The following is a 26,759-nucleotide window of genomic DNA, read 5'->3' as shown; positions in this document are numbered from 1 at the left end:
TAGTTGTAATCCAACCCCATAGGATGTAGAATCCTTGAGACTTTTGGCTACAAGTGTGGTTGGCTGCCTACCAAGAGAACAACTTAATTTCCCTCAAAATGTTCCTGAGACCAGAAATTCCAGAAAAGTCACAATTTGAGTCAAGTGAGTCAGTGCGTACTGCTGCTTACTCAGTGCTGTCAAAATGGTCAAAAACCTGTACAGGCCATTAAGTTAATGGATTTGGGATTTATATTATATTGATAATTTGCTTCTTGTGTATCATGGCCCTAATGGACAAACTATTAAAGAATTGTTATTTTGATCAACGTTTGCCTGTTATCTCTCCTATGGTACCAACATCAATACAGCTTGGAATTGTGGACAAAATCGTATCCAACGACAACAGAATACTTGGGTTTTGGGTCAGAGGCTAAATCTCATCAAACGGTGGTCCGTGGCTCAAATGCAGAATAAATAATGGACCTTGATATGAAAAGGGTTGTAAACCACTGCTCTAATAGATAACAAAGTAACGGAAACAACAGTATAGGGATAAATCTAGGTGCACTGTATCACTTCTACTTTGTGTGTGAGGCAGGCAGGTGAGGGGGAAGTGTTTTCACGTTGCCTGCTCTTGTCGCTTCATCGTCTGTTGTTTCCTCAGTAGACAGTGAACGGCAGACAGAAACACCCGGAGAAATATTCACTGCCAACAATGAAATGTGAGGAAGTGTTTGGGGGGGGGTGGCTGACAAAGTCTGTGTTGACAGGATGTGTGTGTGTGTGTGTGTGTGTGTGTGTGTGTGTGTGTGTGTGTGTGTGTGTGTGTGTGTGTGTGTGTGTGTGTGCGCGTGTGTGTGCGTGTACTGTATGTGTGTCTGTTGTTTGATATGTTGAGAACAGCAGAGCACAAAACAAAACCAAGACATTAAGGACAGAGGAGGTGTCCTAGAAACATACATACACACATGCACGCACGCACACGTTTATTACTTGCTGAAAAACTGAGTGGACTCATGAGTATTACTATTAATATTAGCGTGTGTGTGGTGTGCACAATTGTAACTAGCCATTCATGTGATCTTCAGTGTTGGGGTGGTGATGTATGTGCCTGTGTGTGTGTGTGTGTGTGTGTGTGTGTGTGTGTGTGTGTGTGTGTGTGTGTGTGTGTGTGCGTGCACGTTTGCATGTGTGTGTGTGCGAGCGTGCGTGCATTGTTCCGTAGGCAGAGCAGTAATTGCGTCTCCAGTTTTTACATAAATGGAACAAACGCCTGCTTCGGTGACGTCTTGAGAAAGTAATTATTCCAACACAGTAACATTCTGTTTACTAATGAAAATGCCCCCATTCCCCCCATCTCAACAAGTTGTTTCTGTGCCTGCTAATGAGCAGCTCAGCTCAGCCCTGCAGTCAAGCTATTTATGCAGCTTCTCAAATGTCATGTCATGTGAAGGATGTATCTTCTAAGAAATACAATTTACGATTTAAGCATTTAGCTCTTAATCCAGAGCGATTTTACAGTAAGCAAGGAAAACACCAGGTAATACATCAAATGCATAGAAATAGTAATCTAGGATCATAGGTAAACCAATAACCTGTCATCAGTCTAAACAGCATAATATATATTTTTTAAAGTCAATAATCTGTACATTGAAACTATAAACACTGTAGGATGCCAGGTCTACAAATGACCTGGCATCTGTCTACATAACATGACATTTATATTATATTTTAGCCTTTGCATAAGCCTGCAAGGTCGTCAAGTGCTACGGACTAAGCTGGAGTCTGAAGAGGTGAGTCTTCAGATTATGGTGGAAAATTGGGAGTGAGTCTGCAATGGGAAGTTAGTTCCACAGTTTGGGTGCCAGAAGGGAGAAGAGTCTGGGATGTTAACTCTTCCAAAAGCACATTTCATTTAAACAATGCAAGGTTTATTCCCTAGATAAGGTCAAATCATTTTTGCAACTGTTAACTCTGGTGAGATAATTGGAATATGACATTCATTAAAAAAATGTGTGGTTACTGCAGCAAAAAAGTATGAAAATATCGGATCGATCCCAGGACAAAGGCAAAGACAAAGGCATTCTCACTGAAGCGCATTGACCAGACATCCGCTGTGGCCAGGGTCCGTGGCTCTGAGAGTGTACTTAAACTCTGAGAATGTACACAATGGAACCATTTTATCAGCGCATTGTACATGACCTTAGCTTCAACTGACCCCAGCAGAGACCAGAAAGTGTGAGTCCACTGAACATCTGACTAAATGCTGCTTCACCATCTGCTGTGTCCAGCTGCCCTCCTCCCAGACAATCCACATCTACTTGGCAACAAACTAGTGTGTGTGTGTCCACAACAATTCCAGCACCAAAGTCACCCATTAGAAAATCACTTTGAGTCAAAGTGTTGAAGTGGCTCGCATTAAATGTACGTCAGAATCCAAAGTATCAGGTGATCAAACGTGGTTAAGTATCAAAAGTAGAAACACAAGTATCAAAAGTAAAGGCAGAAAGAGCTTTTCATAGAAAGAAAAAAAACAGCAAGATTTTTTTGTCCCTTGTTTTTTTTCCTCTCTCAGCATTTTATTATTAACTGATTTGAACTTGAGCCTTGAACTTGAACCTTTAAACCAGTGCCAAGATGTAGCTCTCAAGTACAAGTATTTTTTCCACCATGTAGTTGGTAGACGGACAAAAGCTGCATCGTTACTGTACATTTTCAGTGCAACAACAACATAACAATAAGTCTCCATCCATTGGTAGCTATGTTAGAGTTTTGAGTGGACTTTGTCCATCATACCAAAGAAATAATTCTCCATCTCTGTCCCCAAGTAGCTTTTACACAGTTGCATGCAAATAATTCTCCATCTCTATCCATTAGTAGTGGTCATATTTTTCAATAGCATCGTACGCTGAATGATGGATGGGCTACACTCAACTAATGGTTGGTTAAAGAACAAACACACCATAACAGCCTGTCTTCTCATCAGCCAGGTACTCAAACTAAATAAAAACAAGCGCCTTTTCATTCATACAAACATAGAAACACTATTCTTCTCACAAAGACACTTCCATGCCAGGGAGCCGTGCACACAACACACAGTGGAATACCTACTTTCTATTTTCTCAATGTCGAAATCAAACCCTATGCAATAAAGGATTGGCACAGAAATGATCCTATCAAACATCATAATGCGTTAAATGCAGTAAGCAGATAATAATAAATCACCACAATGGACAGCAGGCAACCTGTCTTGATGAGAGTGCCAGATGTACTCACGTGAATATGAACAATCTGGATAATCCAATATCATGACGATGAGAGACTTACAGTACATGGATCTTCAACAGGGGGTCCGGGACCCCTAGTGGGTCCTCACAGTAACTACAGGGGGCCGCCAAATCTTAAACAGTTGAACCCTAACATCCATATTCGAAGGGAACATTCGCCGAAAATAACAGATCTACAAGCTAGCAACACGACAAAGCACAACGCGTGGTGAGCTTGTAGATCTATTAATTTCGGCAAAGAGATTTGGTGTGAAGGACTAAAGAGCAGACCAAGTACAGAGCCAAAGGTCAAGTATTGAGGGTATACGTGGTTAAATGTCTGAAAATACACAAAGATAATGTGTAAACCAACATCAATTTGATTCCGATTAATTTACAAAACACTGTCAAACACTATGAAATCTATGAAAAAGTTGAATAATCTCTTTCATCTCTCCTGAAAAACATTGAAGACCCACCTAATCTAATATCATGATGTTGAGAGACTTACAATTATATTGTAGTTGAGTAATGAGGTGTCCAATGGACATTTTTCCTACATAAAAAATAATATATATATATATATATATATATATATATATATATATATATATATATATATATATATATATATATATATATATATATATCATCCAATAATTCTACAAAGCTCTGTGCCTCTGTAGCTCTGTCTGTGCTGTGTGCAAAGAATTGCCCAGTTCTCCTCAGTGCCTGGAGCAATTCATCTGCATTTGCACACAGCCATTGACCATCAGCATGTGCACAGAACACCGAAGCCCGCTTTTCGCTTTCCCCAAATGTACTCTGTTTATTAGCGTTTTTATGTCTAAGAATGTCGCCATGGTTACGCCCACCCCCCCCACGAATGATCAAACTGCGCATGCGTCCAATCCATAGACCCACTGTGTTACACTGTTGCCGTCTGCCACAAGCACACACAGACAAAGTGCTTTCACTCCCAGCACGTGCGTGCGCACACACACACACACACACACACACACACACACACACACACACACACACACACACACACACACACACACACACACACACACACACACACACACACACACACACACACACACACACACACACACACACACACACACACACACACACACACACACACACACACACATTTTAAAGGATGGCAAAACTAATAGTTAAAGCTTGCGTTGTTGTTAATGCAAATATCAGGAGCATTTTTAGGGTCAGACCTTTAGGGGTGCTTCGCCCCTAATGCCTAATTGTAGACTAATTATCAGTAAGTGATTATTCGATTAATTGTCCATAAATGTGCTGTAAATATACCATAAAGCCCACTTTACTTTTTTCTTTTACTCCTCTGCATTTCTAAGACAAATATTATACTTTTAACTCCACTACGTTTACTCCATTACGTTGTCATTACTTTTAAGTATATTATCAGCTGTTATCAGCTGATACTCCAAAAGCCTTACTGTGACTGTCCAAAACTGCAAGTTTGAATAATTTGACCAAGCTTATAATTCTCACCTGTCATTTGAAGTACCTGTCACAGTCACAGTTATACAACATCAGATCACACTTTTTGATTGCCTGCGAGTTTGGCCTTTCTTCCTGCTCCTGCAGAAACCATAGAAACCTCGATCACAATCATCACAGAGTGTGATGCCCAATGTACTTCCCTATAAGTCATCTCCTCAACCCTGCATGGGCTGGTTCCCTCTGTCTAGTGCCAGGACGGCGTGTTCTTCATTGGAAATTAATAATGCTGATCTGCCATCACCAGAAATGACTGAATAGGAGCAGACATCACAGGAAGAAAGAAAGAAAGTTTCTCAAGAAGTGTGATCTTCTGAGGTGCCAACGTTCACAGGTTTCTCGATTAGTCTGAACAATTTCTGTGACTATGACGGGCTCCCCGGCCCCCATAGTGGTTGTGGCCCTAAGCAACCGCATAGACTGCTTATGCCAGCGGCCGGCCCTGGTCACCGGGTATTATATGGACTAGTATATATAATTCAAAAGATTTTAAAAAGTTTTCTAAAGTAACAACGTTTTTCTTAAGTATTTCATGAGTAAAAAGGTAAAATAATCAAATAATTTCCCTAAATAAAATACAAAAAAAGCGTGTAAGTAGTAGTGAAAATAGCAGATCTACAATCGCGTAGCGTGGCGCGTTGTGGGCTTGTAGATCTGCTATTTATACTACTTTGGGTCCCTGCTGGCCAATTTCTCTTTTGGGTTTCGAAGTAAAAAGTTTGGGAACCAGTGGCATAGAGCATATAGGAGAGTACTGTACATGCTGTACTTGTTTAGAATCATAATGTATTCCATTAAAATATGAACAGAGTTGCAGTGCAGTATGAATGACTCACACCCTCCTGCATGGTTAGTTCCCTCCACCAGGATGAGTCTCTTACCACAGTGGTCCTCACACTTATTAACCCATTAAGGCCGGGAAAGAATCCGTGTCATTTTTAGATTTCTTTGGCTATTCAAAAATAGCAGATATTACAAGCTCATATATGAGCTTGTAGATCTGCTATTTTTGAAAAATCGTGAAAAATCGTGAAAATCTTTGAATATATATAGATTTTTAAAGCAAAGATTTTGAACTCAAATCTTTGCTTCTGGGGGGATTCTACAAATGTCTTCTAAATCCTATTTTTTTAAAAGTTTTTTTTATGTTGCTATAATCAGTGGTTCTCAAACTTTTTCATGTCAAGGACCCCCAAAATTATATGAATTTTGGCCGTGGACCCCCATCTCAAAATATTTTGTTCCAGGGACCCCCAGAAGTTGTAACAGAGTTAAAAATGTGCGCTACAGAAAGCTATTCAAAGATTTGCACACATTTTCAAGATTTTTCAAAAAATATCCATTTTTTGATATGTATTTGGCCAAAGACCCCCATCAGAAAATATATCTTTTCAAAAATAGCAGATGTACTGTACAAGCACATGTAATGTACTGTTGCAGCGCTGTGAGCTTGTAGATCTGCTATTTTTGAATAGTCAATGTTAGAATCAGAATCAGAATCAGTTTTATTGTCACATCACAGGTTTACAAGGTAAAAAAGTGGGTGAAATTCTTTTTTGTACATCGTTCCCATCGCAACGTTAGTTTCCATAGAAAGAAGAGGGGGGGGGAGAAGAAGAGGGTGGGGGGTAAGTGGGAAGGAGATCAAAACAAGAGAGCAACAGAAGGCCAGACAAGTTATCTACATATTTACAAATTACCTGAGATAATAAAAACTAAAAAAAACTAAACTAAGGTGCCTGAGCATAGCAGCAATGTATTGTATACTGTGCATGTTATACTTATACTGTGCATGATAGACAATGGACGTTAAGGTGCTTAGAGGAAAAGGAGCACAATAAAAAAGACCAAAAAAAGTCAGTGCGTTATACAAGGGATTAAGGTGCAAAAGGTCAGTGCGTGTCCACCTAGAGTGGACTGACCCTAGTATAATCCGCATGTAGCTCCATGAGGGAGTGCAACAAAAAGTCATTTGTACCTGGTGTAGTCCACAGGTGTGTCCGAGGGGGGGCTAAAGTCCAAGTCATTGTCCCTGGTATAATCCACAGGTGTGTTCAGGAAGAGCCAGAAAAAGTCTGCGCTGCCTGTTGTCAGGCTGCTGAACAAGGCCTATGCCTCATTCAGGCTTATGCCCCATTCAGCATTCTGACAGCAGCCGGATTGAAACTACACCAGTACCTGGTGGTGGAACTCTTGATACTGCGGTAGAGCCCCTTGCCCGGTCGCGTCGTTGTAGGGGGTTGAACAGTCTGTGACTTGGGTGGTGCTTGTCCTTGATGATGCGCTTGGCTTTGACCACGCACCGCTTTTTGTACAGTTCCTGGAGCGCTGGGAGCTCGATTCCCATTATCCGCTCTGCCGATCGCACTACTCGTTGTAGGCTGATCTTTTCTCGGGCAGTGCAGTGTTATAAATGGATTAAGTTGTTGAAATGATTGTAATGCTGTATTGACAAATTTAGCTGGGGACCCCCAGGACCCCACTTTGAAAACCACTGTCTTACAAGAAACACTAACACTGAGAGACCCCTGAGGATTGTGGGAGGTGTGTGTCCCGCGCGCAGTGCTGTGAGGCTATAACACAACTACAGTAGTTTAACAAAAAATTATGTTGCTTATTAGGCCTGTCACAACTATTACATAATCGCCTAATCACAATTATTTGAGATAATCGCAATTTGTTTTTGCATAATCGTCATTCAACATTTTCATATGTTTTCAAAATAGTGGAAATAGACGTGTTTTGAGCTTGTAGATCTGCTATTTCCACTATTCATGTTTTTTTTAATAAATGCATTAAACTATGTAAGTTATTCAAACCCTGAATTAGTAGTTATTTGTCATATCTACCCTGTGCAGTGTGCACTTATTGTTGAAGAAGCCTCAAGGCAAAACCATGTTCATTCATGTTCCAGTGTTCACAATGAAATTGTTAATCGCAATTATTTGAGCGACAATTAATCGTCAAGTAAAATTTGATAATCGCGACAGTCCTAGTTGCTTATCTAAAAAACAAGATAAATACTATCAAAATGTTCAAAAGTACAGTACATGCTTTTAGTAAAAATTACAATATTCAATGCATTGCTGTATTGCTGCATTCCCCCCAAACAAAATTTCAAAGATTTTCTAGAACCTTTCAAGAAATATCAATATCAATAGTGAAAATAGCAGCTATAAGCCACAATGTGACGTGTTGTGAGCTTGTAGATCTGCTATTTTCACTATTTGAAATAGGGCTTAAGTGGTTAATTCATAATGACTTTCTAGAAATGTAGTGGAGTCATCCAAAAATACAAATAATTAAGTAAAGTACAGATACTCCAAAAATACTTAAAGACAGTACTCAAGTAAATGTACATAGGTACTGTCCGCCAGTCCCTGTGACAGAAGTGAAGATGGAGTGAGCTCTTTAAGTTCAGACAAGCATTGGAAGGAGTCGACTTCAAAGGCAACAGAGTAGATAGAGTCTGTGTCTTTCCGCGGGCGGTACATGATGATTATGACATGGTTATGACATCAATATGACATGGCACATTACAGAGGTCTTCTTCTCTGGCTTCTAGAGGGCGGGTCATTCATGCTTAAGACATTCTAAGAGAAGAAATATGCTAATTGGCGTCTTAAAATCCAATGGTAGACCCCCTTTAACTCAATAGCCAGGGGGGAAACAGAGCACACTGTGTGTGTGTATGTGTGTGTGTGTGTGTGTGTGTGTGTGTGTGTGTGTGTGTGTGTGTGTGTGTGTGTGTGTGTGTGTGTGTGTGTGTGTGTGTGTGTGTGTGTGTGTGTGTGTGCGCGTGACCATGTGCTTGAGAGCCACACGGAGAGCCAGTTCCCGACGACCTTTGCTGCGTGTCTCTCCCCGTCTCTCTCTCTCCCTGTTTCCTGTCTGTCTCTACTGAAAACTATAAAATAAAGGCCAAAAAGCCCCAAAACATATTTAAAAAAAAAAGATAATGATTGGGGGATAGATGTGAGCTGTTTTCCCCATATACTGTACTAACAAAGTAAATAAACAAACGTTTCCCCTTTAGTTGTTGCTCCTGTGGGAATTTGTTAGAAGTACAGTACATTGGACATTGAAACCCCAAACATTAAGAACATGGAGGAGCTAGCTTCAGAATAAGGGAAAATCAAAGTCTGTGCAGAAGTAATGGACATTCCCCTCCAACCAGCACTGACTATTTCAGCCCACATGCACCCACTCAAATCGAATAAAGCTAAAGCTAGGCTAAAAAGAAAAACATGCACGAAAGTTATCTCGAGTGCCTGGAAAGCAGTGCTCTTTAAAGCATTCAATAACTATCCATTCAACACCTTTTAAAAAACATTAACAATTAACAATTTCCCAGATTTGGATGATACCAATAAAGCCTGCAACAAAATGAGAAGGATTTCCTCATTAAGACAGTAACTGCTACTTTGTATGCTTCGTAAATTGTCTCAGATTGATAATAATAATGCGCTACTGTTTGCCATCAAAACAGGGTTATGCTATACTGCAGTGGAGGGTTCCAGGGGGTCCCCAGCAAATTGAGTTAAAATAGCATCACAATCAATGTAACCACATTATCCATTTATACGTTGGCTATTCAAAAATATAAGATATACAAGCTCACAGCGTGTCACTTTGTGCCGCACTGCGAGCTTTGTACATCTGCTATATATATTTCTTTTTTGAAAAATATCGAAAATGTCTGAAACATTTTTAGCTAATGTTTTTACATAAATCTTCTTTTCTGGGGGTCCCTGGCAAAATCTTTTCAGATGGGGGTCCACGGCCAAATACATGACATGAAAAAGTTTGAGAACTATCACAGTACTGTACTGTCTAACTAGTTCCGTATTAGGTGCAGTGGACGGCTACTGAGCGGCACCCGGGGAGCCGTTGGGATTCAGTTTCTTGCTCAAGGACACGTCGACCCTATAAGCCATGGAAGAAGACGGGGATCGAACCGGATCGAACGGGCGCTCTGCCTTTCTGACGCCGTTCTCTTGGCTTGTCATCATAGGCTAAAAGGAAAGCAAAGGGAGCCAATAGGAATCAAGGTCTCTTACCGATCACTTTAACAAAGTAGGCGTCGGCTTCATAGTTGTTCTTCAAGGCGTGGATCTTCAGCTCGGGTTCACCGTCCACCTGACTCACCACCAGCATGTCCAGTATGCCCTACACTCACACACACACACACACACACACACACACACACACACACACACACACACACACACACACACAAAGACACAGTGAAACCATGGCACTTTATCCCTGTGTGTGTGTGTGTGTGTGTGTGTGTGTGTGTGTGCGCGTGTGTGCGTGTGTGTGTGTGTGTGTGTGCAGACCTGAGTGACTCGGATGTATTTTTCTCAAATTTTAGTGTCCTATATCCAACATTGTGACGGTCAAGCCCCCGAACTTGAGGCTTCAAATGTCAATTGTTGTATAGGTTTACAATTTATAATGCAGGCATTTAGCAGACGCTCTTTATCCAGAGCGACTTACAAGAAGCAAGGTAATCACATACATCAAATGCAGAGAGACAGTGTGCATCAAAGTTTAGTTTTTATTTAGTTTTCGGCAGTAGCCGACTAAAATTTTTCGTCATAGATTTAGTCGACGAAATTAACACTGCTCAGATCTCATATTTGTCGCTCTGGATAAGAGCATGTGCCAAACGCCTACATTTGTCAATAGTTTTGGTGTTCCCAGAACAGAGATGACCTTGACATTAAAGAGACTCACGTCCTCATAAATGTCAAAGAAAGTTGCCACGGTGGCATGTGGAATGGAGCCCAGATCCGATTGGTCCCAGAGGATCCGGAACATTCTGCCCGCGTTGTGGCAGCTGGCGTTGTTACACGGGACGTTCTCCAGGAGGAAGGCCTGCTGCTGGCCACTAGGGGGAGACAGAGAGACGCAGGGAGAAAGATGAGATTGTGAGCTTATGATTGGGGCTGTCACGAATCATGACATTTTGACAATTAATTGTCATACAAATATTTGCAATTAATATTTTTTTATCATCATGATTTTTTAATGAAAATCTTTTTTGTAACCCATTTTTTCACCCAGTGCCAAATTGCCTTAGCTGTAATCCTGGGCACTACACTCCCTCTGCCAGCCTGGGGAGAGCCCCGAACTGAGCTAGGATAAGGATAATTCCTTTAACAGGTCCGTTCATGAAAGTCCTTGCGGTCTTGTTTCCATCAGGCGCCCCGACTGACCAGGGGGAGGCAGTATAGAGACCAGGATTACTGCATGTTTTTTGTGAGGGTACCTACCCTAAGGGACACGGGGAGAACATGCAAACTCCACACAGTTTGCATGTTCTCCCCGTGTAATTAGCAGTTAACAATTTAATTGTGCTTTTGGCATTGAACATTGGAACATATAAATAAGAATTGCATTTCTGTTTGCCTTTTAGGCTTCGTAAACAAACATTGCACAAGGCAGATACGACAAATAACTTTAATATACAAAGAAATTACTGAAAATGACCGATATTTTTTTTTAAATTAATTAATAAATAGTGGAAATAGCCAATCTATAAGCTTACAACACATCACATTGCAACGTGGAGCTTGTAGATCTGCTATTTCCACTATATTGGAAAAGTTATGAAAATGTATGAAACATTTTCAACATGGAAAGGATTATGACGATTACGCGAAATAATTGCGATTATCTCAAATAATTGTGATTAGGCGATCACAAATTAAGGATTGTAACATGTCACTCTGAACTGACTTATCTAAGAGTCACAGGTGAACATGGATCAAGTTGTACACGAACACACACACACACACACACATACGCACGCACGCACAACAGACAGACAGGGAGGCAGGCAGGCATTTGCAGAATGTAATGTATATATATATATATATATATATATATATATATATATATATATATATATAAAAATATATACATATTTAATACAATATACTGTCTTTATACAATATACTCTATTTTTTCAGATCAGACCAGGCGGAAGTCATACTCATAACACATTGCTGCTGCGCTCCATTTTGATACCATCAACACTATTTCATCGTTCACTTGAGCAATTTTTCCTCTGAGTAAAGGCTGGTGATTTCTCTCTCTCTCTCTCTCTCTCTCTCTCTCTCTCTCTCTCTCTCTCTCTCTCTCGCTCTCTCTCTCTTTGTTGTTCATCTTGTTCAGCCTCTAACTGTCATTTAATTCTCAGGGGACCTTGACTGTCTCTTGGTCTTGTTGTCTATAGAGACACTTCTTCCCTGTTCCCGTCTTCAGAGCCTCTCAGGGTTTTGGCAACCTGAAAAAGAGGCACGCGCTCTAAAAATAGAATCGGTGTGAAAGTGTTCTCTGCTTTCCCCTGCACCCCCCCCCCCGCCCCACAAACACACACACACACTTGTTTGTATTACTATACTTGTGAGAACATCGTTTTAGGACAGCATAGAAAATTGCTCAAAATAGCCAGACAATAGCCATCAAAATATAGCTCAAAATAGTCAGACAATAGTCATCACCGCACACCACAGTACTATAATATAGGGAAAACTCTAACCCCAACCCCTAAACCTAACCTCTAAATGTATAAAATTGAACCCTAAACCCAACCTAAAATTATTGTTTAACCACAGAACACAAAAGTAAAGAAAAACACACTCATAGCCACGATGCAGAATAGTTTAATTTGCAGCCTTTGCAACCTTTGTCAGGAATGACCTTAGCTGGACAGCCACTGGCCAATCTCCACCAGGCTCGAGCATCGAGTGGCTGTCTACTAAAGTGCAGGCCACATCGGTTGTCAAGGTTTACAAGCCCCCACCATCAACGCTGACCATGGCATCACTCCCGCTGGCACCTGCACCCGCCATCTATGCAGGGGGCTTCAACTGCCAACACACAGATTGGGGTTACAGCCATACAACACCGAACGGAGAGACATTAAGCCAATGGGCCTTCAGCGCCAATGCGTTGCTGCTGTCTGACCCGAAATAAACCAACCAGGACCTGGCCTTTGCTGTGAGTCACACGGCCCAAAAGTCGGAGAGACGAGTTCTGGACAGGTTCCCCCGCTCACACCATCGACCGTCCATCATAAAAAGTTCAGTGTCCGGTGCAGCCAGTAGCAGGTGTGACGGTTCCCTGTATGATATTATAGTATGTTATGTCACTCTTAGGTTATATGGTTTCTTTGTATTCATTTGTTTCTCTCATTGGTTCCTAGGACTTGGGGAGCAGTGAGCTGAGTTGGCAATCAGCCAAATTGGCGTGCACCTGGGCCCGGGTGTCCACGCCCTATAAAAGCCTGCCTCCCCAGTCCTCTTTCTCTCCTTCAGTTCATTTGCTTTAGCTCCTCACCCAACCTACACCTCCTTGTTTCCACCTTATGTTCACACATTCAACACTCACACACACTACACAATCCACTCATGCATACACGCATTACACTATTGATCTTACTGATTTCCACACCTCATCTGTTCATTTATCTATTTGTTCATTTTGATTACTTTAATAAACCCTATATTCTTTGTAAACTGCGTCTCCCCTGTCTTTTTGTTGTGTTCCCTGGTCCCCCTAGGCCAGGGTCATAACAAAATGGGGGCTCGTTCCGTAAAACTTTTGAGTGTGCAGTAAGTTTGGTGAGTCAAGTGACTCGCTCTTCTGCATTTGTTTGCTGCGACGCAGGTGTCAATTGGCCAAATTGGCAGTTGATTGGCAGTTGATTGGCAGTTTGTGCCGTGGTTTTTTGAAAGGAGTGTCATTTGGGAATCAATCCGGGGATTCCCTGGTCCATTTGGTTCAACGGTCCGGTGAGTAGAGACAAAGCGATGTTACACGCTTGTTTTTGTCTGGACTTTCTTTGGGAGATGCAGTTAATTTCTTTGGTTTGAATTTAATCTGTTTAGATTTTGAATTTAATCTGTTTAGATTTTGATAATTTACAGATTTGATTAAGTTGCTACGGGGGGGAGTTTTTTCCTGGTATTTGTGCTGCTAAGTTAAAGGAAGAAAAAAAAAGTTACCCGGCTGTTTTTTTTTTGGTTTCAGTATTATTATGAGTGTCCCTGTTAGGTGCGATTTAGTTACTGGGTTAAAAGATTAGGTCGCAGGGTTAGGCCGGGGGGGGTGGTTTAGGTGCAAGGTGCGGCTGTAGCGGGTGTGTACCGGTGCGTGCACATTCCGTCTCGGGGGCACAGCTAAGGGCTGGACGTAGGTCGCCAGCTACTGGTTGCTTTTCCTACCCCTTGGTATGAGCTAGGCCTTTGCGGTGGCCTTCAGTGCGTAAATACCTTCCGCAAACCGGCATGAAGACGGGTGGAGTTAGTTTGGGGATTATATAGAGCAGAGGGGCACTTGTATTTTGTTTTGTTTACCAGCTGGGGGACTAACTTAGCGCACATTAGCCAGGATGTGTACCCTAGAGGCATTTTTGGGTTCTCCTTCGGAGGAACTATTACTTCAGTGCACCAAAGACCAGTTACTTAAAATAGCAGAGCATTTTAAGATTAAAATTGAGGCAGGTGACAAGAAATTAAAGGAGACTTTAGTGGCAGTGTTAAGAGTACATTTATTTGAAACTGATTTGTTAAAGGAATATGAAGAGCCAAAAAAGATTTCACCTATCCAGCTAGAGGCGGCAAAGGCGGTGCCTTTACCTGTAGCAATGCCAGGGTTGACGTTCGACCAGCAAAAAGAGATAATGGAACTTCAGATGGCACAAATTAAGTTGCAAGTGGAGCAGGACAAAGTGAGGCTAGACACGCAATATGCAATTGAAAATGAAACAGCAAACTGAACAGGCTAAACAGCAGACTGAACAGGCAAAAGTTCAAGTAGAGCAGTGCAGGTTAGACTTGATAAGGGACGGTAAGATTTCAGCTGATGCAATAGTATCTACAGAACCTGCAGGACAGTCCATGGGGGAGTTTAATGTAAATGGAAATATACGTTTGGTGCCGAAGTTTTCTGAACGTGACCCTGAGGCATTCTTTACAATGTTTGAGCGCGTGGCCGACGTGCGTAAATGGCCCGACTCGGCGCGCACGTTGATGTTACAATGCGTATTAACAGGCAGGGCGCAAGAGGTTTATTCGGCAATGAGTGTGGCCGACAGTCGAGACTACTCTCTGGTTAAAGAGGCGGTGCTTAAATCGTTCGAGCTCGTCCCCGAGGCGTACCGACAGCGGTTCAGGTCTTGGAAAAAACATGACAAACAGAGTCATTTGGAATTTGCGCGTGATTTGACCACTTACTTTAACCGTTGGTGTAACGCTTCGGAGGTAACAGATTTTGAAGAGTTATGTGATTTGATGATTTTGGAACAGTTTAAAAATTCTGTTCCTGCTCGAGTGGCGACATATATCTCTGAGCAGAAGGCGAGCAATGCGGCGGACGCTGCAGCGCTCGCTGATGACTATGTCTTGACGCACCGGGGAGAGTTTAAGGCGGGCGGTGGCAACTATGTTGCCAAGGAGTCTTATGGCCGATTTAATAAACCTCTTCCTGTCGAAGTTAAAGGCAACGGCAACACTAACAACAGCAGTAATTTGTGTGAGCCGGAGAAGGTTTGCAATTACTGTCATAAGCGGGGTCACTGGAAATCGGAATGTTTTATGTTAAACGGACCTCCCAGGGCTAGACCTTTCAATGCGGGAAATTCGCAACCAAAAGGAGCTGGCATGGCCGCTCCAATTCGTCCGGTGTCCACTTGTGTTTCACCTAATCTCGGTCAAAACAAGGATACATCGTTTGCAGCACTGAATTCTTACCGTCCATTTATCATGAAAGGGTCTGTGTCTTTGGTGCAAGGTGGGGAAGAAGTACCGGTAACAATACTGAGGGACACTGGGGCTTTTGACTCATTTATTCAGGCTGGTGTTCTCCCTTTAACTAATGATTCTGACACGGGTGATGCGGTGCCTATCCGGGGCATAGACATGAATGTCCTGTTGGTTCCTTTGCATAAAGTGGTGCTCAAATGTGAACTGTTTCAGGGAGAAGCAAAGCTTGCCGTGCGCCCAGCACTGCCGATTCCAGGGGTAACGGTGATCTTAGGTAACGAGCTGGTTGGTGCTCGGGTGTGGGCGGAGGTTCCGCCGCCGGCAGTGGTGACGTCCGTTCCCCTGGTAACGGGGGAAGCGGATGAAAGTGAACGTGACTTCCCAGAGGTTTTTACAGCTTGTGCGGTGACCCGTGCAATGGCTAAGTTAAAAGAGAAATCTGAGTCACACGAATCTATTACGACTAAAGTATCCGAAAAGTTTTCAATACCTCTTGCTAATTTTCCATTGTCCATAACACGTTCAGATCTGGTTGCGGAGCAGCAGGCTGACCCCTCTCTGATGGAGCTGGTGCCGCTGATACGGCCGGAGGATGAGCTGCTTGACAGTGCTTGTGGGTATTTTCTGCAGGACTCCTTGTTGGTGAGAAAGTGGCTGCCACATGAGGGAAGGTTTGTGGGTGAACCAGTGTTCCAAATTGTGTTGCCAGTCAAACTTCGCCAGTCAGTGTTAAAAGTAGCTCATGATGAATCTGGACATGCTGGTGTGAGAAAAACTTATGACAGGCTTCTTAGACATTTCTTTTGGCCTCGAATGAAGAGAGATGTGGCAGCATTTATCAAAACTTGTCATACATGTCAGTTAACTGACAAGCCTAATCAGAAGCTGAAACCAGCCCCATTGTATCCCATTCCTGCCATTAGCCAGCCATTTGAACATCTAATAATTGATTGTGTGGGTCCTCTACCACGTTCAAAGTCAGGAGCAGTGTATTTGTTAACGGTAATGTGCCAAGCAACTCGCTATCCTGCTGCATATCCTCTGCGCACCATTACCACTCGGTCGGTGGTACGTGCACTTTCTCAGTTTATTTCTATATTTGGGATTCCGAAGGTCATCCAATCTGATCAAGGATCGAACTTCTGTTCTCACATGTTTTCCCAGGTTCTGAAGCAGCTACATGTCCGCCACAATTGGAGCTCTGCGTACCATGCTCAGAGTCAGGGGGCGTTAGAACGCTTTCACCAAACGCTAAAAGCCATCTTGCGCGCCTACTGCACTGAGCTAGGTAAAGATTGGGAAGAGGGTCTGCCGTGGCTGATGCTTGCTGCATCAGCGGGGAGGTAACACAGGAGAGCACAGGGTTCAGTCCAAACGAGCTGGTCTTTGCTCATACAGTAAGAGGTCCCTTGGCTGCGCTGTCTGGGGAATGGATAGAGGCACAGCCTCCCAAAGATTTTATTGAATATGTTAATGGTTTTCGTCATCGGCTTTACACAGCCGGGTTGTTGGCTAAAGAAAAGTTAGCTTCAGTTCAGGATAAGATGAAACTGTTGTATGACTCTAAAGCCGAGCACCGTGTGTTTAGCCCTGGAGACCAAGTGTTGGCTCTACTTCCAATTGTTACTTCACCCTTTCAGGCAAAATTCTCCGGTCCACACAATGTGGTAAAGCAGGTTTCCGAGCAAAATTACATTATTTCAACGCCTAAACGTAAGAAACCAACCCAGCTTTGCCATGTAAACTTGCTTAAGCCTTATTATGCACGCACTTCTGAGACACAGGTGTTGTGTGTGCAGCCAGAGGTTGGCTTGGCTCATGCAGTTTGCATGGCGGTTCCGGTGTTGTCTCCCAGTCGGGAGGTAGAGGAAGATGGGTTGGGTACACCTGATCCAGCGTTGGTGCATGGGCGGCTGAAAAATTCAGAAGCGCTTGCGTGCCTCGATACACTGTTGACTCATTTGCCTGCCACAGGCCGCAGGGAACTTTCAGGTTTAATCCGGGAGTTTCCGTGCCTATTTGGTGATACACCGAGTTGTACTCATTTAATCGAACATGACATTGACATTGGCGATGCAAAGCCAATAAAACAGAGATTTTACAGGGTGAATGCGGATAAGCGTCAATATTTGGAAGCAGAGGTCAATTACATGCTAACAAATGGCATTGCAGAGCCATGTGCATCTAGTTGGGCTTCACCTTGTATATTGGTTCCCAAGTCAGACGGTACATTTCGTTTTTGTTCTGATTTCCGTAAAGTGAATAATGTCACTAAACCAGACTCTTTTCCACTTCCTAGAATGGATGATTGCATCGATCAGGTGGGATCCGCGAAGTTCGTGAGTAAATTCGATCTATTGAAGGGATACTGGCAGGTGCCTCTGTCAGCGCGAGCGCGTGAGATAGCCGCTTTTATAACGCCTAATGGTCTTTATTCATACAATGTCATGCCTTTCGGACTTCGAAATGCGCCTGCTACCTTTCAGCGGCTTATGAATCAAGTGATTTGGGATATGCCGGGGTGTGCAGTGTATTTGGACGATGTAGTTGTCTATTCAGACACATGGGAGGTTCATATGGAACGCATTCGGGAACTGTTCAACCGCTTGAGGGAGGCAAGGCTCACTGTCAATCTTGCCAAGTGTGAGTTTGCAAGGGCGACAGTGACCTACCTCGGTCGAGTGGTTGGGCAGGGCCAAGTGTGTCCGGTTGGTGCCAAAGTTCATGCTGTTGAGCAGTATCCGGTTCCAACTACAAAGAAAGAGCTCATGCGCTATCTTGGTTTAATAGGTTACTATCGTAGTTTCTGTAGGAATTTTGCGACAGTTGTGGTGCCTCTCACCAACCTACTTAAGGCTAAGGCACAGTTTGTCTGGTCACCCGCTTGCCAGGAAGCGTTTGAGCAGGCTAAATTGCTCTTGTGTACCGCTCCTGTTCTGGCAGCTCCACGTTTAGACAGGCCATTTAAAATCTACACTGATGCCAGTCATGTGGGGGCGGGGGCCGTACTGATGCAGGAGGACAATTTAGGAATAGATAAGCCTGTTAGCTTTTATTCCAAGAAATTCAACTCTTACCAGCTAAATTACTCAGTCATAGAAAAGGAAGGATTGGCTTTGATTTTAGCTTTACAACATTTTGACGTTTATGTGGGCGGTAGTACCCCCGTTGTTATATATACTGACCATAACCCCCTGACTTTTCTGAATTCTCTGCAGTGTCCAAACCAGAGATTGATAAGGTGGTCACTGTTCCTGCAGTCCTATACTTTGGAAGTGGATGAGTCTGCAACGGCACTCCTGCAGAAGCTGGACGCCACCCGAAGGTGAAGGTGGACCGAAGTTGTGGAGTCAATCGACTTCACCCACTCTAGCCGCAAGGCATGGCGGACAATCAACCAGCTGACAGGAAGAACACCTTCGGCCCCCAAGTGCCCAGTAACAGCAAATGCCATCGCGTCCCAGCTCCTTAAGAACGGCTGCTTCCCGGGTGCAGAGATTTTTTTCCAAGAGGACATGTGGGACCTGAGACACGGGCGTGGCTGTACGCTACTGAGCTTGACATCTGATGACGACACACGAAAGAAGAATAGTTTAATGATAACCAACGGCTCGACCTGGGATGGTCTTCTTCAGGGATGGATGACCGCAGAACAACCATTTCTCTTGTGAGGACCAGGAGAATTGTCCTCACTTTTTCTATTTCTTAAATTCAGAAAGAGGAAAAAATGCAGAAAGAAGGAGATAGACAGAAGCAAGCACTGTCCCTTACATACAACAGATACACATGGTATGTAGATGGGCGGTCCGCGGACAAATTTGGGGGTCCTTGACTGGAAAAGTTTGAGAACCACGGAAAGATACCAGTCAGGAGTTTAAACAAAGATACAGTTGGTAGTGAAGTGAACCACTCAGCGGTTTATATGACGATACTATTCTTTTGACGATACTATGTTTTATACGAAGTTAGCAGTAAGCCGTTTAGGGCAAAGATAGCAGTCGGCGGTTTAGCAGACTTTCTTATTATTCAGTGCTATTTACAAAGATACCAGTCAGAGGTTGGGTTATTTGCCACAACATAACAGCTAGGAGTTGCTTAGCAATGCATTATACAAAGAGCAGCCTCAGCCTTCCTTCTTAACCCATTCAATCCGGGTACCCATCTGTGATGTCATTTTAAGATTTCTTTGGCTATTGAAAAATAGCATATATACAAGCTCATAGCGCAGCAATGAGTGCCGCACTATGAGCTTGTAGATCTGCAATTTTATTTTATTTTAAATCGTGAACATTTTTGCAAATCTTTAAACAGTTTTCTGAAAAACTTATGTTGCTACAGTATGTCAGTGGTGCTCAAACCTTTTCTTGTCAATAATATGTTTTTGGCCACCAATCCCCATCAAAATATGCTGTTCCAGGGATCACCCAGAAGCAAAGATTTTAGTTAAAAACGGTTGTATAAAAATGTATATGTATTCAAAGATTTGCAAAAATAGCACGGCACTCGGTGCCACACTGTGCGCTTGTAGATCTGCTATTTTTGAATAGCCAAAGTATAAAATAATGGTTATAGCTCAAATCTAAAATGACAGATGCTTTCCCGGATTGAATGGGTTAAATGATCAGAATGATGTCCTTCACAAGTGTAAATATGTAACGTGTCTCTGCCATAATGCACATCTTAACATCACACTTTACACAAATGGGAGATGGAGGCATATTTATGTGCACACAAATAGATGAATATATCAACAAAATGCGCACACACACACACACACACACACACACACACACACACACACACACACACACACACACACACACACACACACACACACACACACACACACACACACACACACACACACACACACACACACACACACACACACACACACACACACAGGACTGCAGTATGTACAGATTACAGAAGCACCACACTCCTATGTTTTATTCAAATGACTGAGGATATTGTAATGAATGTTGATATACAAAACGCATAGTCAAAACTACACTCCCACTGGGTGCTAAGACATCGATTGTCGAGAAATTACCATCTCACTTATTCTGGTTTAGGAGAGGAGAGGAGAGGAGAGGAGAGGAGAGGAGAGGAGAGGAGAGGTCATGGAACCAGAGATGGGATCTTCTCTTAGCTACTGGTTCCAGCTGGCTGTCATCATGACAGAAGATGTATTTTAAAGTGGTAGATTACAGAGCAGAACTTCAATTAAGATCCTACCACAGCTGATGGATGGGGGCCGGACACATGACAAAAACTTGGGGGGAAAAACAGTGTCAGATGTGATGCCAATTTCCTCAAAAGACTGTTGATGAAGTGTGTGTGTGTGTGTGTGTGTGTGTGTGTGTGTGTGTGTGTGTGATTACGTATATACGTTCTGTACTTAAGATCAGTCTAAATAATCCAGCAGCACTGTATGAATTAATCTCTTACTCTGTGCCACAAAGCTTTCAATTAACCCTTTAAAGCCGGGAACGCATCCACTTAAACCATTATTTTATACTTTGGCTATTCAAAAAAATAGCAGATCTACAAGCTCGTAGCGCGGCAATCGGTGCCGCACTATTTGCTTGTATGTCTGCTTTTTTTAATATTGTGAAAATGTGTGCACATCTTTGAATATATATAAATTTTAAAGCAAACATTTTTAACACAAATCTTTGCTTCTGGGGGATTCTACAAATGTCTTCTAAATTATATATTTTTTTACTTATATTGCTATATATCAGTGGTTCTCACTTTTTCATGTCAAAATGATAATGTGTTTGTCCGCGGACACCCCCCCCCCCCCTTATCTCAAAATATTTAGTTCCAGGAACCTAGAAGCAAAGATTTGAGTAAAAACTGTATAATATATTCAAAGATTTGCATACATTTTCACTATTGTTTTTCCACAAAATAGGCAGATTTAGCTCATGAGCTTGTTTATCTGCTATTTTTGAATAGCCAAAGACATCTAAAATGACACAGATGCGTTTCCGGTCTTAATGGATTAAAGATAGCCTGACACTCTCACACTGAATTTTCATTTCGTTTCACTCCATTATTCAGTCTGAAAGCCCTCTCAGTGCAGCCCTTTTCTGAGATGGGGGCGTGGCCAAAGTGGGACTCTTTGAAGATTGGTTCATACTGGATTATCCCGATCTGAATTGGGCCGGGCCGCCGGTTAGATTTTCAACCGAGAAAACCCCGCCTTCGACAGCGTCACCAGACCCTGAATGAGAGGCTAGCGATTCAGGGGCTGGAGCCAGGCTAGATTAAAGACGTACAGTTAGGTACACACGACTCACTGCACTGATCACTATATGGTGCAGTATGTCATAGATTACAGCTAAATCAAATCTCACGACTGAATTCTTTCTGTTAGGTCAAAAGCCCCAATCTGTAATTTGTGAAACAGCGTGAAAGGAGTCCCCTTCCAAGTGCTTGTTAGGGTGGGGGGTCCCCAGTTCAAATATGATTATTTTGGGGGGTCCCCAGTTCAAATATGATTATTTTGGGGGGTCCCCAGTTCAAATATGATTATTTTGGGGGGTCGCGGCCTGAAAAGTTTGGGAACCCTTGCTTTAGAGAAAGCCACGAGAAAAACATGTTGACTGTAAGGAATCCATATGACTGAAATCAGTCGTGGCGACTGAGAACTTGGATCCACGAGTGTTGCCATGACATCTTAAACATCTTAAACGGCCGTTTACTATTGGTGCAGACCATAGAGCTAACAATAATAGAGAGGTCACCGAAAATCCCCGCCCATCCACTTGTATGGAGTTGCTCACCCAGCGTGTACTCCCTTTTCACCCCTTCTTCCCGGTTGGGAAATGTGACGGACAGGGCCTATTTGGGGCCTATGTGACGCGTTTTGCGTCACTCTGCGCGTTGTCTCGCATGCGCAGTATAGTGTCACCTCCATGCGCAACCCCGCGCGCAAGCTCGTGAGTCGAGCCCATTGGTCGAAACCGTTTTCGCTCGTTCATGTGTCTGACCCCAGCCGTAATAAGCTGCAGTACCTATGAACGGCCACCATGTCCAATGCGCTTCTATGCTCCCTCTCGGTTCAGGGGGCTTGGTGCAGACCGGGTAGATGTCGAGCTGTGATTGGCTCGCTCGTGGATGTTGAGGTCTACCTCCATCATCCAGCTACAGAAGCAATTTGCTGCTGCATTGCTGCGCGAGTGTGTGTGTGTGTGTACGTGATATTTCCACTTCAAAAGAAGCTTTCTTTGACACCATAGGAGACGGGCTGGTGGGGATGAACTCAAGGTCAATATAAATGTGTCTCCAAACACACACACACACACACAGTCATTATCATATTTCACACACACACACACGCACGCACACACACACACACACACACACACACGCACGCACGCACGCACGCACGCACGCACGCACACGCGCACACACACACACACACAAGCGCGTGCACGTGCACACACACAAACAAACAAACACACACGTACGCACACATCATATTGGTTGTCATGCTTTGTAACTGTCGGTGACAGATTGTGTATGTAACAGTGACAGTTCCTTTGTGTGCGTGTCAGTGTGTGTATGCATGTCTGTCAGTTTACAGCGTGAGCAGTACACAAGTATGTTGTGATGTGTGCATAATATTAGAGTGATGATAATTTAATATACGTGATTCTTTAACACATTAAAACCGGCAAAGCCGTGTGCCCCAGGGGTCTGTACTTGGCCGCCAACTTTTTTTTTTTTTTTTTTTTTTTTACCAAATCTCTTCGCCAAAAACTGTCGATATACAAGCTGGTAATCGTTGCTTTCAGGCGGAAATCTCATATCTCCATATTTCAACGTATTTTTCGTAAAATTAATGCCCTACTTCACCATACAAGAGTGTAGAGAAAATATCAGCTCTACAAGCTCACGTCTAAAGCCGATCTACAAGTTTGTACCTCGGCTATTTTCACTATTTTAAAATGTTTTTTTTTAAATACTAATAAAAACGGAACGATTTCCGACCGACAGCGACCATATGCTATTTTCGCAGATTGTTTTGCCTATTATTACATGCCCAGAATACAGATGCTCATGTGGTTAAAATCGCATCACAAACGGTCTATTCTGCTACAACTCCATTTTACAATTTACAATGTACACTGTAAATACTAACTTAATGCTTAGGCAAATATATTGAGTGGACCTAACTCAGTTTTTATCAACCTGTTATTAACACTCATTTAAAATAAGTTACTTGTACTTTTGGGAAGAAATACTGACTAACTTGATATTTTTGATTTGTGTTAATTTAAAAAAAGAACTTCCTGCTATTAAAAATCATTTAAAATAAGTTACTTGTACTTTGTAGTCAAAAGACTTGAGTTAATTTAGAAAAAGTAAATTGTTGGGATTAGGGTTTTTTTTTTTCATCATTCACACATGCGCAGATCAGTCCTGGGGCGGGATTTAACTGCAGGAAGTTGTAAACGCGCGCGCAGAAGAAAATGCCTGCACAACAAGTCCAGAGCACGGTGTTTTCGTCAGTTTTATTGTTATTTGTGTGCTTGCTGCAGTGATTTGGTGAGTACATATGTTATCCTTGCTCAAATCGTTTTGAAGTGTTGTAATTCAGCGAGGTTTATATGGTTCCTTTTGCTGGTTGCTATAACGTCATATATCATGACAGTCATGGATGAACTTACACCTGAAGTTTGCACTTTCTCCATTTTTCGGCCCGTACACTTACAAAAATTCATATTTCAAATACAAAGTGTTTACCCCATGGCCACGGATGTTACAATACTGTACGGCCCCCTGGAAGTAACCGTATCTTCCGTATTGTTCAATAAATAGCATTTTAATCCGATCTTTGGCCAATTTCTCCGTATTCTTCCATATGCTTTCAACTACGCGACCCTATCGGTTAGGAGATGTACTGCACTCTCATACATTATAACTATGAGGAAATGGCCACCGATCAGAATAAAATTATTTGTATTGATCAATACGGAAGAAACTGGTTCTTATGCAGGCCCGTACATAATTGTAACATCCGTGGCCATGAGGTAAGCATTTTATTCGAAATCTGAACGTTAATGTAGATGTACGGGCCGTTAATGGAGACACGTGTCATGTAGCTCAGCTAATGTTTGTAGCAGACGCACGCTGCTTTAAGGGACTGAGACAGCCAGGCCATATGTAAAGAATGTTTGGTACAAGTTGCTTATTTGTAACTTTTAACGTTATCAGATACCTATTTTAGTGTACTGATTAAGTTTACAATTGTAATATACTGTCAGGACGTCGTGTTCTAGTGTGCTGATAAGTTTACAATTGTAATATAGCCTACTGTCAGGACATCATATTGTATAGATATAAAAAAAGAGAACTTTTGCAAGAACACATGAAATGGAATGCAAATATAAAAATTTTACATGAATATCTTGCAATAAAAGTATAAAAAAAGGACATCATATTGAAAGATTAAAATCAGTACTGTAATTAAAACTGTGGAGGTGGTGAGCTATAGTCCTTTTCATGTCAAGGTCCATTATTTATTTGGCATTTGAGCCACGGAACCCCAGTTTGATGAGATTTAGACTCTCAGACCCAAAACTTAGAATATGTTGTTGGATGAGATTTTGTCCACAATTCCATGCTGTATTAATGTTGGTTCCATAGGAGAGAGACAATTTTAGTAACGTTGATTAAAATGACAATTCTTCTACATTCTCTAATTGTGCTACATCTAGTAAATTAAGTAATGCCGATATTAAACAATAATTTAACTCTTGAGAGCGTAAAATGAAACCAAATGGACCCATAAGGGTCCATTTGGTTTCATTTTACGCTCTCAAGAGTTAAAGATCTTATAAGGGTCCATTTGGTTACCAACTCCATCATTTATCTGGGGACAACCTGGAACCCCCTCAAGGACCACTGGTGGTCCCTGGACCACTGGTTGAGAACCACTGAGCTATGGGAATCAAGCCATTTATATTCATACAGGTCTATCTATGTCATCACGCAGCATGTTTTCGTTCACATGATGTATTTAATATTGGACTTTTGATATAAAAATACACAAATTGATTTTTTGTTGCCATCTATTGTTGGGTATGTCCATATTAAGACCTCAGATATGCTCTAAAGTGTGAGAAACGTATCTTTCATTGCACTACGTCTTAAATGTGTACATGTCTTTCAGGCTCAAATATTTGGTGACCAGACCACTATCTGTCCCACCGTCGCAGAAGTAAAAGGTATTTTCACCTACAGTAATGTCTATACATTGCACAATTAATCTTCTGGTGTACATGTTGGCTTAAATTGTTGTTCAATTCATAAGTGTCCTCTATTCAAGTGATTTTGTGCCTTTTCCAGAGCAGTCAAAGGTATTGTCACCTACACTAATGTCTACACATTGAACCTTAGAGTCCATATTGTGGGGTGAACATTGAGAGAAAATGGCCGATTATACAAGCTAACAACACGATAAGCTTTCAAAGTAGATCTGCAATTTTTGGAAAAAAAGATTGAATGTAGGGGGACATATAATAGCAGAGGCTCTACTGCAGACTAGAGCAGGGGTTCTCAAACTTTTTTATACCACGACCCCATTTAATGAGGGTTTTTCTTTTTGGACGAGGAAAGTTTAACTGTTTATGTTTTATATGGTTGACTTAACTTCTCTCTCTATATATTTCCTGCATTCCAGCTCAGAGCTTCTTTCCGGCTCCAGCTTCTCGGCTGACCCATCGTCCGTCCACCTCCCTGAGCATTAAAAGGTATCCTCAAGTACACTAATGTCTACACATATATAACATTAACCACTTGAACCCCTGAGTCATTATTCTGGGGGCTGCATTTGCCCAAAATGGCCGAAATACAAGCTTGCAACAAGTCGTGATGTGTTGTGAGCTTGTAGACTGGCTATTATTTGGTGTATATCACAAAAGTTCAGTGTAGGCTAACTTCTCTCTCTTCCTTAGGTGTTTATTCCAGCTCAGCTGCTCCAGTCTCGGCTGACCGTCATAGCTGACCCATCGTCCGTCCACCTCCCTGAGCATTAAAAGCTATCCTCAAGTACACTAATGTCTACACATATATAACATTAACCACTTGAACCCCTGAGTCATTATTCTGGGGGCTGCATTTGCCCAAAATGGCCGAAATACAAGCTTGCAACAAGTCGTGATGTGTTGTG

At 42.3% G+C, this 26,759-nt stretch overlaps 1 protein-coding gene across 1 annotated transcript in view; it reads right to left on the bottom strand.

The window, feature by feature from the left end:
- itfg1 (integrin alpha FG-GAP repeat containing 1) overlaps nucleotides 1-26,759 on the bottom strand; it is a 200,028-nt gene that overhangs the window by 51,395 nt on the left and 121,874 nt on the right. Inside the window, exons 11-12 of the mRNA XM_080439008.1 lie at nucleotides 10,536-10,689; nucleotides 9,854-9,962 (exon numbers count right to left, since the gene is read on the bottom strand). Of these exons, the coding sequence (XP_080295134.1) occupies nucleotides 9,854-9,962; nucleotides 10,536-10,689 (263 nt within the window). The remainder of the gene's footprint in view (nucleotides 1-9,853; nucleotides 9,963-10,535; nucleotides 10,690-26,759) is intronic.

This window comes from Gymnoscopelus braueri, assembly GCF_963280865.1.
Source record: "Gymnoscopelus braueri genome assembly, chromosome: 1".
Lineage (NCBI taxonomy): Eukaryota > Metazoa > Chordata > Actinopteri > Myctophiformes > Myctophidae > Gymnoscopelus > Gymnoscopelus braueri.
This window is presented reverse-complemented; position numbering and strand designations above follow the sequence as displayed.